Here is a 12,459-nt window from a genome sequence, read left to right as displayed (position 1 = left end):
CCTTTCACATTCTTTAAAAAACTTTATCTCCCGTTTTCCTTTTTTGGGGTAACCAAATTTTTTTTTTTTTTTTTTTTTTTTTTTTTTTTTTTTTTTTTTACTGAGACGTTGCTCAATGTAGCAAGAAAGAAAGTTGTTGAGTTGCCAACAGTGGGGTCACTATTGTTAATTGTGAACGTGCACACATGACTTGGAGGGACGACCAGGTCAGTCAAACCTCTCTCACCGGAGAGCAAAAGAGGACAGTGGTTGATTTTTACACATTTGCCAAGCTAGATAAAATCGGCGGATAAGATCGGCTTCATATGTAATAATTGGACGATCTCCCAAAACTAAGGAAATCATCACCAATAAATCGGTGCACCCCTAGTTCACAAACTTCAACATTGTGACTTTTAGGCATGCGTCTCGTCGCCCCTACCTGCAGGTGCTGCTTTTCTGCATCACCTCCGCCCTGTGGTAGCCTGACAACTTGCAGAAGCCATCGTTGCTGTAGACAATGGGCCAGTCCACTATCTGAGCGTTGCCCAGGACAAAGTTGGTGTCTGTTTTAAAGAGGACATGAAAGAAAATAGCAACTTTAGATGACAGGGTGCTATCAAAAGCCGTCATATCCACAATCTAAAACGATATTTTGGCTCAGGAGAAGGTCGAGACGAGCGAGTTCTGTGGAAACTCAAAGGAATTCCGACTTAAGACATGTTTGAACCAGAGTTAAACGTTAAATATGTCTTAAATCTGTTTTTGTAATTACATACAGATTTTTACGGTTCAAAAATATTTAAATGTTAATTGGTTACGACGTCTAGCTAAAGTGCGACCTCATGATTTGAATCTTTGAAAGCTGTGTGAAACATGGATTTTATTGGAAAAATGTGTTTACACAGTAACGCTTACACCATTAGTTAAAAGTAGCAAATATACTGCCTTTGAGTGCCAGAACGCTTTTAAGTGGTTGCCATTAGGGTCTCTAATTGTCTACGCCTCATTACGTTCTTCACACAGGGTAAAACTCTTGCTTCAAGAACAGAACACCATAAGATAAGCTTTTCTTTTTTCTTTCTTTTAACTTTCTCTGCAGAAAACACATACAACTCTCCTTTTGGCAAGTATTTAGGTACAAACCTAAATATTCAGATACAGATATAGTTACAGCTTCAGTCAAATGTTTGTGTTTACTTGTCAATGGGCTGAAACTTACATGAGTTTGAGTATTTTTAGTTTATTTGATTTGTTATCTGCCAAGGGTGGAAATGATCATACAACAAACAACTAAGATGAAGATGTTTCATCATGTGGACGATTAGGTAATCTTTCAATTTTACCAACATGTTTCTGCTGAGTGGAGATGATAATTTATAACATTTTGGAGTCCTGACCTAAATCTGATAAATGATTTGTTCAGAAAGCTAAAAATAAGGGTGATGGTAAAGAGCCCTTCCTACTTCAAAACCTTGAAGCTCATCGTTTAAATCTAAATCATCATCAAAAAAAAAGAAGAAATCATTCCAAAAAAAAAAGCTTGTTGGTAGTTTCATTAGGGTTTTCCTGTTGATTTTTGAGAAGCGCAAGTTATAAATAGCTTGTAATGTGTCTTTTTTTTTTTCGCTCTGTTGAGTTTTGAGAGATGCCTGTCTCACTTCCAACCACAAACAAACTTGGTTTGAATGACATTCATTTTAAATTTACATCTGCCAGGGCTGTGAGTCGTTTTGGACTTAACCGTATCCTCAAAAATGTTTTATCTTATTGCAAGTTACCACAGTAGCACATTATCAAGATTTCCAAAAGCGTCTGGCATATAATTGGCTGGATGTTGGACCACTCTTGCACAGAAATAAATAGGTTGTCATGCTGGGACAGACCTGTTTTTAAGCCTATTCCTTAACTTTTCCCTGTGAATGGTTCAACAAAGATAAACAACAACAACCATCAGTATATTTGGAAAAGTCAAGATGAGCCTTTAACTGAACCAAGTGGTCAGCATGGTGGTGGAGGCACCATGATGTGAGGCTTTTTTGATATTAGTCAAAACATTTTCTAACTTAGCTCCAAATCAACAAACAGATTCATAAATTGCGACGCAGTCAAATGTTCCTTAAAGACAATGTTACCAAAGACAGGCCTAACTTGGGCAGAGAAGTGATAAAGACACTTGGATTAATCTTTTAGAACGTTTTAAGTTATGTTGATAAAATTTATTTAACTGTTCAAGTGCATAATCATTCCACCCTGGAGAAAGAACAATTCTAGTAAATAAACTTAAAACTCGTCTTATAGTCATGCTCGTCTGTCAGAAATCCTTAAATATTTATTTATATTTCAGTTTTTAGCTATTTCTATGGGAAATATAAGAACGACGTGTAAATCTCATTTGTTACACCTACTAAAACATGTTTGTGCTATTAATTAGATTGACCAAACTTTTGTAGGAGAATAAAACATTTGCACCTAATAATTTGGCAACTTCTGGCGACATTTTAGGAAAATTTGCAGAGATAAATACTTGAAGGAAAATCAGTCTTTTTGTTTTGCAGATATCCAAAACAAAACCAAAAAACAAAAGTTAAATGTAGAATAAGGGTAGCATTTTTTTTTAAAAGCAAATCAAATCAAACATTTTAAAATTAATTATCCCCATTTTCACTGATGAGATTGTGAGTTTTAGTTTGAGAGGAATCTTTTTGTAGCGTTTTGTATTGTAGGGTTGGTAAAAGGGCAGGGAAGGGAAGAAAAAAAAACTGGCCACATAAAACAGAAAACTTTCATTGACACAAAGTCACGGTAAACACAAAACAGCAACTTAAAGCATCAGCACGGTGACAGAAGATGATCCACAACACATCACATGCCTATGTGTCCTTCACAACAGCCACATGCACAAGGATCTTTGTGAGAAAACGGGGTTGGAACTGAAACACTCTCTGGCTGACTTAGTTCTGGGAAAATGCACGTCATAGAAACGACTAAAGAGCTAACAAGGCGCCTTCTACTGAATGACAGCGTTGGATACAGATACATTGATAAAGATGCTGAGATAGGGAGCACTCCATGTTAAACTTCACAGTGTACCTGTCTGTCTATGTGGCAGTGTCCAAACTGAAATGTTTGAAAAGAAAAGAAAGTTAACAGAGTACAGGGAGAAACATTTGAATGAGTGAAGAATGTCAGACACAGATGACGATCTGCAATAAACAAAAGACACACACAGCACTGGATCTTTAATCCCAACGGACTTGGCCATAATTCAGCTGTTTTCCATAAACTCACTGAACGTTTCCGGGTAAATGCGACATGTTAGCTTTATTGATATTAAGAGTGCTTGTCCACTGGTTATAATTTTTGTGGCTGATTGTCGATCTGTGGGTTTTATAAAGCGCTGACCTGTTAATCGCTGCTTTATCTGATTCTCATTAAGAACCGCAATTCACGACTTCAAAACGCTTCTTCCTGGTTCCCTGCTATGAGCGGTCAATAATTAATGGCACCAGGAGCCGAGGCTGTGTCCCACAGAGCAAGCAGTCGTTGTGAAGCAGTTTTATTTTATTTTTTTTTCCTATGTTAAAAGACACATAGAATAATTGTCAAATTGATATGCTTAAGTCTATTGAGTGTTTTCTATTAGCAATTAAAGAAGTTAGCGCAGCTAGCATCACTTAAACAGCACCTTTCAAGAGACTGTCAACCTTTTTCTTTATTTCCAAGAGGCTGACAACATTCCCAAATCCAGGATGTTCAATGACGGGCAGAATTTGGAAGCTCAAAAAGATAAAAAAAAAAAAAGAAAAAAATTACAAAAACTTGTATTTTCTTTCAGCCTTCCTGTTAGCTACTGAAAGTCTCATCTCTCTCTCAACCGGAATGAACAGCTGACATGTAGTTCTCCAACTGACAGCATCTCTCTTTCATTTTTAAACATAGTAAAGATGCTGAATGTGGGCACATTTTAGCAGTTCTCTGTAGTTGGCAACTTCCTTACCGATTTGTGTTGATGTTTTCGCCAAATCAGCTCATTGTGTCACACAAACGTCTGAAAAAACAGAATGTCTACATCTAAAGTAATCAAAATAGCACAGAGACAGACACTAACTGTCAGTATGCGTATGTAAGGCCTAAGTCAGCTAATTACAGTGTGTATATATATATATATATTCAGCCTTAACTTGACTCTGCTGGCTGCAGTTTTCCCCTGTAAGCTTTGATACAAGCTGCTTAAAAATGTGCTCAACCTACATGCCAAGCAGAAGAAATGAGAGCAAGAATCCTGACAGATGTTATAAGAGCAATTACAAGCATTAACCCATTGCAAATGTATTTTCATCCCTGTTTCTTCAACACACAAACAATGGTGCCAATAAAAACGAACGAATGACGGCAAACAGCATAACCTGCAGCACGCAGAAGATGCTGCGCAGGCTTCACGGCTTTAACTGCCAACGTTTTCTTGGCTGCTGCTTTTGACGCAACAGAACCCGGCTATTTAGTGTCGATGCGAAACAGACGCGGCAACACAAAATGAGACCGCTTTGATTAGAATCCAAATTTTACTTCTTTATTTTGCTGACAGGAAAAAGGAAAAAAAAAATGCTCTCATGAATAAAAGTACCATATTTTGTATTTAAGAAGCAGAAAATATATACAATTTCAATTTTTTTTTTTCCTTTTTTTTTTGGAAGGGAATCCATGGTGTAAAATAGCTTTACAACAATATGCAGTTTTGGGGTTAAGCAAATGTTTGCAGTCACTTTCAAAAGAAGAAAAAGTCAAACCAAACATCTATCAATCAATCAGAATTGAGGGATTTACTCTCAACTTTTGCCAGTGATCCGTGAAAAGATTAAAACTTATGTCTTGAGTCGTCAAAGCAATTCCATCATTTCATAATTTCTGTTTAATTAACACACAAACCTATGTAGTTTGATGCAACTTTCTTGGGTTCTTGGGATTATAGGTCACTAAAGATTAGTGACCTGTAATACTTCATTTTCCGTTTGATTTAAATCTAATACTTCTATATGAAAAAAGCAGCAGCACATTTTGTTCTTTTTTTATGACTTACGCCCCAGAGAAAACAACAACAACAACTAATCAGTCAAAACTGGAACAGGCAGAGAAAACCAGAAATCATCGTCAGCCGAAAAAAAAAAAAGTCTGATTGATGAGTCTGTGGCTACATGAAAACACTCTTTTCCTGGATTATTGGTCTCCATTTCCTGTCCCTTTGGCACGACACAGAAAACAGGTCGGACACGTGTAATTGTGTTATAGCTGACCTGCTGCAGATACAGCACTGATGTCGAGGGTGTGAAAAAGCTTTTTATCAGGCCGGATCCAATAAGACCCAAAGGTGTTTTAGTTTTTGTTTTTTGCAAATTAGCTATAAAAATGTATAAACTAGTTAAAAACATTCTTTTTTTCACAAACAGATATAGATGTGGACAAATTTCTTGGATCCTTGGTGGAAAATAAATTAGACTTTTGTTGCAGTCAAATAATCTGAAACTGAAGATTTAAGAAAAATCAAGACTTTGACTTGATCATGTTGGTTTAGTGGAGGGGGAAATAAATCCATCATATATTTGCAAATATTCATTTAATATAAATGTAATGCATGTCTGGAATTTGTGCTTTACTTTCAAAACTATTCTATTTGTAAAAAAGTTGAATTAAAAAAACTATACATTTCTGCTTCCTTGGTGTCTAAACATGACAGCACACACACTTCGACCCTTTTCTTCCAAGTTTCTATAGCAACAGTTAAATGGTACGTTGATTTATTTGGGAGTGAAGTCACCAAAAAGCATCTTCTGTCCTACCTTCACAAGCAGCATGTGGAGTTTTTCAAACTCTACTACAGCTCAAGATTATGAAACACTCCAAGTGAGGTTGGCATAAAACTATGAATGATAATGTGAAGAAGCGCATCCTGTCTGCTGTTAAGATACAGCGCAGAATCCATGATGCTATGGGCCTGTTTCCATTCTTTAACTCCATTGAGAGAGATTTTGTGACGAGGAATGCGCAAAGATTTTTCTTTTCTAACCTTGTTTTATCTTCTACGAAAAGTGCTTTCCTTTTTCAGAGAGTGTTTTGCGTACACATAAAAAAAAATCAATGTAAAGGTGCCAACCAATTCATCCACATCTGCATGCTGCTCTAAAAGTCCATGTCTGAGTTTACAGGAAGTCGTTCACTTATCATTTCTGTTATTTGTGAGCTACAGTCCAAAAATCTCCGTAGAGCCAAAGATCTGTAGCCATTTTTAATTAATGGTAAGAGACAAACTACTGGCCAGGAATGTAAAAAATCAATATGTCTAGACAATTGTGAGGAGTTGCTTATTTAGCAGCAAAAGGTTACATAAAAGGACGAGTTCCTTCATTGTTTATGAGCTCCCACCCACCACTGTCCCGGTGGCATCCTGCAGATTTAAAGATCTATGTTTTTTTTCTTCTTCTTCTTCTTCTTCTTCGTTGGTTTGTTTGTAGCAATAAACTGCTTACTAATCAATAACGACAATAACCACAAGGTCATAAGAATGGATTTTTTTCTTTTTCTTAAAGTTTGGATTTATCTTTTTAATATTTGGTAAGATGTCTGTTTTCTGCCATCGTACGTTTTAATGCAGACGTCTTTTTAAATGAAGGGTTTGCTTTTGACGAAATGATAATTTCCTCTGACAGAAAAAGCTGTGACCATGGGATATGTGCACCCCGTACATACATGTACATACATACATACATGTACATACATACATACATGTACATACATACATACATGTACATACATACATACATGTACATACACACATCGTGGCTCGCACCCAAAACCACACTATCATCCCTGCTTTGGTTTCACAGATCACTGCTCAGTGTTACACCTCTCCAGCTCACACTGCCACTTTCTATTTCATCTAATAAAGGCCAAAGGGTGACAGGAAACAATGCACAGAGCTTCCAATTTTCATAATACACCTCTGTGTCCAGTGTGATGGATTATCTATTTTCTATCAGGAAATAAAAAAACAAAAAAAAACTTGATTTTTCTTTCTTTCTTTCAAGCTATAAATGGATAAAAAAAATCACCCTTCTGTTTTAGAGGTTTTTTTTTTTTAATTTATGCTTTGTGAATAAAACTTTGATTACCATGATGAGGGTTTAGTCTGAATGTGTTTTATCCTTAAACAAAGTCTGTAATTGCTTGTTTAATCACGGCCCTGTGTTCCACTTTGACAATCAGCAGCATTCTACAAAAAACACAGTTTTTTTTTTTTTTTGTTGTTTTTTGTTCTGCCTGGGTGAGCAGAATCTGTTGTTTAGTTAAAGCTGGATGTTAAATCCTCTTAACAGCTTGAGGCATTTGCAACAAGGGCTTAAGTTGAGTTTCAAACTGCACCCTGGATGATGATGGTGATGATGCCCCCTCCCTCCCCTCCTCCCCAAAACACCAGGAATGACAATGAGCTCTATGGCAGTTCTGCATCTTTCTGCATGTAACAAGAAAATCAGCATCTTTTAAGGTTTTCCTCTCGCTCGTGGAAATCCCTCTCCGTCCTTATCTGGTCCATACGTTTCTCAGCGGAGACTTGCACTGGTCTTATGTAATCAATGTAATGATTTCAGTGACCTGCTGTCTCTGCTCTCTGCTTGCACTGCAGGGACTAAAACTGATGCTTAAAAATAAATAAATAAATAAATAAATATAATAATAATCTGATCATTCTGAAATTATATTATTACATTAACAAGAGCTAGACACACTTCAGTAGTTTTCTCTTATAACTTTCCCCCCTCCTTTTTTAAAATAAAGACATTTTGGATTATGTGCAACTAAGTAGCCTCCTGTTTCCCGTCGTTGTGTGTTTATTTGATGCTGTCTAACAATTTCTGGCTACACTGAGACATTTGCTAAACTGTTCACACCTTACAGGTTAGTCTACCGTCATAGTGATCATCATCCTTACCGTTCGACCGTCTCACAATATTCTCCAAAAAAGTATTCTGGGGGGCCACAAGTCCCCTCCGCCCCCCCGCCATGCTGCGGCTTCACTCAGTCCTCTGCAGATGGAAATGTACCCCTCAGTGCCTCGCTGCTCTTCATGCTTTCTCCTGTGTGCTTCTTTCTTTCTTTCTTTCTTTCTTTCTTTCTTTCTTTCTTTCTTTTATTGAAGGAGCTGCGTGCGTTTCGCGGACAGGAGCTGTCTGCTCTGCTTCGTTAGCCTCCTCCTCCACCTCCACCTTTTCCTCCTCCTCAGCCCGGTGGGATGCGTTGGCGCCTCACGCACCGCCTCATCATGCAGGAGTGGAAAACAAGACCGGGACGCACCGCACTGCACTGTGCAGGAGGGGCAAGCCTGCGAGCCGAGCCTGGGAGGTCCAGGAGCGCCATCTGCCGAATCTGCAAAACAATAAAAAATATTTACACCTCTAAATGTTTATTATTATTATTATTATTATTATTATTATTATTATTATTATTATTATTATTATTATTATTATTATTATTATTTACAACCACAAGCTTCAATATATTTTATTGAGATGTAGTGAAAGTAATTTAAATATGTTGAAATAAATGAATGTGTTTGTCCTCTTTGTGCAAGTAAAATTCTGTAAAGTGTGGAGTGCATTTTGTATTTAGCCCCTTTTGTTGTGAGTCGCTCTGTTTCTTTCACAGCTCACCTAATTTCAGTTCTGCTCATTAATTAATATCAAAACAAATACAGTTGCTCTAGCTGTGACTCTATTACCCAGGGCAGCATTCAAAAGAAGTTGTAACATTAGCTAACGCTATAAGCGTTTCAGTGCTTGTCCTCATTCAAATAAATATTAAACAAACAAGTAAACATCCAGCTGTTTTTTGTTTCTGGACACTTGCCCAGGGCACAATTCAAAAGGGGATGGCCCGATCACAATGAAAAATATATAACCTACTGCCTAATGTTTTAATGCGAATGATGTGACTATGAATTTTTCAGAATGCGAACAATACCTGACTGCCAAAAAACGAAGTTTTCATTGAATATGAATGTCTATGATTTTGATTTCCCTTATTTTTTAAAAGGGAAACCCGGTTTCCAAATGTAAATTATGAAGATACAAATTTATTTAAGTATAAATCAAAGTTTTAGCATTAACTAGCATGTACAGCAAATATTGCACATGCTAGTTATGGCCGTCATGACAGGAGGCTAAACGGGGCACCAAAGAGGGTAACTGGTACAAAACCAAGGAGATCCTTTTGAAGGGGGTCGACTGGATTCTCAATGAGATCAAGTTTGCCTTGTTGCTGAAAATGTGCTATATAAATAAAATTACCTTACCATACCTTATGATTGTTTCTTCAGAAATCTAAGTGATTCCAGATATTAATTATAAGAACATTAATTATAAGTGAAGTAATTCAAAGAAAAGCTGATCCTTAAACATTTTTCAGTTTATACAGTTAATATAAACAATTTTTTTTATGTAATATTTGATTTGACCTCTTTCTGTACACCGACACATTTTACTTCAGAATGTAAAGTGTGCTACCAATGATTTTACATTGTATGATTGTTTTCACTCACTTTTTATAAAACACACTTTGACAGAAGTCCATGTAAGCAGCGTGACCCTTGCAATGGAAGTCAAAATAAAGCTAACTAGGTTACCGAGTATGTCCATATAAAGGTAAGTTGTACTTCAAATCAATGTTTGCCTTGTTTGGCGTTCACTTGCAGTCGGTCCTTAAATGGCAACAAGCGTGACCTGAATTACAAGCTCTTTCCTTATATTGCAGTTCTCACACGAAGGCAAGGCTTTATCACACGCGCCGTTTATCTCGTGCCATAAAAGCTGTTTTAGCACAGCAATGTGTTTAAAAATTATAAAATTCACTGGTTCAGATTCCAATCAACGCATACACTCTGGTCTGGATGAAAATGAAAACCCTACGATTTAAAAGTAAATTAGTCAATTTTTATAGTTATATAATTGAGACTGAGCTAAATAATTTCTCAAATGGTTCCAAAATACTTGAACTTGATCTTTAAAGATGATGGCTGAATGAATGCAACTGAACTTTTATTTATTTTTAAATAAAGACTAAAATACAAATGACTTATGTTGGGCAGTTTTAATATATAGAGGACAAATTACAAACTAACCTGTGACATAATTTTTTTATTACTACAATCACACACGAGCAGTATCGTAGACAGACAACATCTTTTACATCTTTTCAGACGAAATAGCCCGATTGACATCAATCAGGAAACAAACATTTTGTTGAGAAAACCAGTCTTTGCGTCTAAAAAGAATGAAAAAATCGGCCGCCGGCATTAACTCGACCATGTCTTGGTGATCCTCAGATGACTCAGGTGATCCGTTATGCGTTTGTGTTCGGGAAAGTTGGCGAAGTTGGCCGCCTTGATCTGCAGCCAGGTTTGGGCCCTGCGCTCGGCGGCGTGGCCGACCTCCTGCTCCTTCGTCAGGTACGGCCGGCTGAGCCAGTACTCGTTCTCAGCCTCGCGCTCCAGGTGGTTCACCATCTTGCTTTTCATCTGCCACGTGATCTGCCGCGGGCGGCGGTGCTTCCCGATCCACTGCTTCCCGGGGATACCTTTGCGCAGCAGCATGAGGGTGAGGAACATGGCGGCAGATTATCCGACCTGGAACGACGAGAGCCGTTAAAAACATTTGAAAACAATTTCACATTATTGGTTTGGACTACTTTAACTGGTTGAATTGTTTTTTCTTTTCCTCTGCTGCTCCTTTGAAATCAGTATTTTTGAAATTATTATGTAGTTTAGCAGTACACTACATATAACTGCTGCAATAAAGCAGGTTATTCAATAATTGGCAAGCAGTCCAAATCAGAGGAAGCAATGCAAGCACAAGAAAAAAACTACAAAATATAAATACAAATATTATTTAATGCTAATCATCTTGCTGCTGTACAACATTCAGTACTTTGATATTCATAATACTATAAGACACTTTGAAGCCTCTTAGACTTAAAAGAACACACTGGAGTTAGATTAATGATCCTTATGTCTCGTCAGACTTACTGCTGAATTGTACTAATTTTATGCCAGTCTTGACTTATTTTGCATCAGTTCTTAGGTTTAGGACACTTGAAGCATGTTCCAAGTAATAGGGGTAAATTCGGTGAACCTTGATTCGACATGTGTTTCATTCTGTTGGAAATAACCAGGACAAATGACACACAGAGCTTCACTGTCGACACTGTCTTAATTTTAGTAATATATTTCTTTGCATGCATTTTATATAATCGGCGTATATTTCATATGTCGCACAATTTAAGAAAAGTACCTCTTCTGCTATTTTTGTCTTTCTTAATGGCAATTTTAATTTATGTGGGACTGAGTGGGAGCATGCTCCATTTTGTTGTGCCTCCCAGGATAATGAAAATAAGGTCTATTCTCTGTAATAAGAATAAGTTTAATGGAAAGATAGGCGTGCACAAATTTTACCAACATAGTATGACAGTTTCATTTGCTGCCTGAAGCTTCATCAAAACTTATCTAGCCATCACTACTTTCTGATTTTGGAGTTTAGTATTTGTTTTACTGATGTTAACATATTACACATATTAATTGTTCAAACTAGAGCTGAATAGTAGCACTGTTTCTTATTATTGAGACAAAAAAATTATATAACAAACCTCACGTCAAAAGTCTCACTCTCAATGCAATAAATTAGCTCATTTATTATTTTACTAAAAGCTGCCCTTTGCACACTGAGTCACAATGATGACCATTTTACAACAGGAAGATAGCGTGGTTAAAAAAATTCGACTTTATCTTTGTGTGTTTAGGAGGGTTATTGTGGGAAAGGGCAGAAGATGGGAAGAAATAAAATATTTACGCAGCTCGCACAGTTTTGTATGAAGTTTCGCATAAAACTAATGCAAAACAGAGCTGGACAAAGCAGCTTTAGCATTTTAACACTCTGTCTAAAGCTACAAGCTAAAGCTGAATTAGCAGCAACAAGGACAAACTAAAACAGAATCATTTAAAACTTAAAACAGAAACCAAACTGTAAGAGACAATTGTGTTATTTCCCCCCACCTTTAACAAGAGTTGAATACAGTCAAATCTTCGACATTGAGGTAGAAACACGGCCAGAATTAAATAAGACAAGTCAACATCCAAAATGTGACAGCTAGCTAGCTTCAGGGGTCATTTGTAATATTTCCGGAGCAGCGGCGTGTCGCTGGAAGCCGAGTCGGCTCGATGTGTTGATTCATTCAAGTGAACGACGAAGAGAATGCATTGTTCAAATAAATATTACTTTTCACATGATTAACTCGAAAATTGTTTTGTATACATTTGTCTATATAAATATACCAAAACTTTATTTTTAAAAAAGCAATAAATGACAGAGTCACTTGGGAACCGAAATAATCGGCTCTTTTTCTAGTGAGCCGAGATAAATGATTCCGATCTATAAAAAA

General features: G+C 36.9%; 2 protein-coding genes across 3 annotated transcripts; both read right to left on the bottom strand.

The window, feature by feature from the left end:
- Window positions 1–123: 123 nt before the first annotated feature.
- On the bottom strand, window positions 124–8,336 carry LOC106943436 (potassium voltage-gated channel subfamily H member 1-like). 2 transcript variants are annotated; one of them, XM_015026745.1, is made up of 3 exons: window positions 7,964–8,322; window positions 3,073–3,099; window positions 129–545 (listed from the first exon to the last, which is right to left on the bottom strand). In XM_015026745.1, exons 1-3 carry the CDS (start codon window positions 8,034–8,036, stop codon window positions 418–420), a joined length of 228 nt encoding a protein of 75 aa, XP_014882231.1. In that variant the 5' UTR covers window positions 8,037–8,322; the 3' UTR covers window positions 129–417. The 2 variants fall into 2 exon arrangements, 1 of the variants encoding a protein (XP_014882231.1); XR_001423915.1 differs by lacking the exon at window positions 3,073–3,099 and having other exon boundaries at window positions 124–545; window positions 7,964–8,336.
- Window positions 8,337–10,103: 1,767 nt separating this feature from the next.
- LOC106943435 (ribosomal protein 63, mitochondrial-like) lies at window positions 10,104–12,235 on the bottom strand. Its single transcript, XM_015026744.1, has 2 exons — window positions 12,074–12,235; window positions 10,104–10,651 (listed from the first exon to the last, which is right to left on the bottom strand). The coding sequence occupies exon 2, from the start codon at window positions 10,631–10,633 to the stop codon at window positions 10,322–10,324; it is 312 nt and encodes a 103-aa protein (XP_014882230.1). The 5' UTR covers window positions 10,634–10,651; window positions 12,074–12,235; the 3' UTR covers window positions 10,104–10,321.
- Between the last annotated feature and the right edge of the window lie 224 nt (window positions 12,236–12,459).

Source organism: Poecilia latipinna, unplaced genomic scaffold (genome assembly GCF_001443285.1).
Source record: "Poecilia latipinna isolate Pla-1442-1.1 unplaced genomic scaffold, P_latipinna-1.0 Scaffold5300, whole genome shotgun sequence".
In the NCBI taxonomy this organism is placed as follows: domain Eukaryota; kingdom Metazoa; phylum Chordata; class Actinopteri; order Cyprinodontiformes; family Poeciliidae; genus Poecilia; species Poecilia latipinna.
The sequence above is the reverse complement of the archived record's forward strand: the minus strand, read 5'-3'. Positions and strand labels throughout refer to the sequence as shown.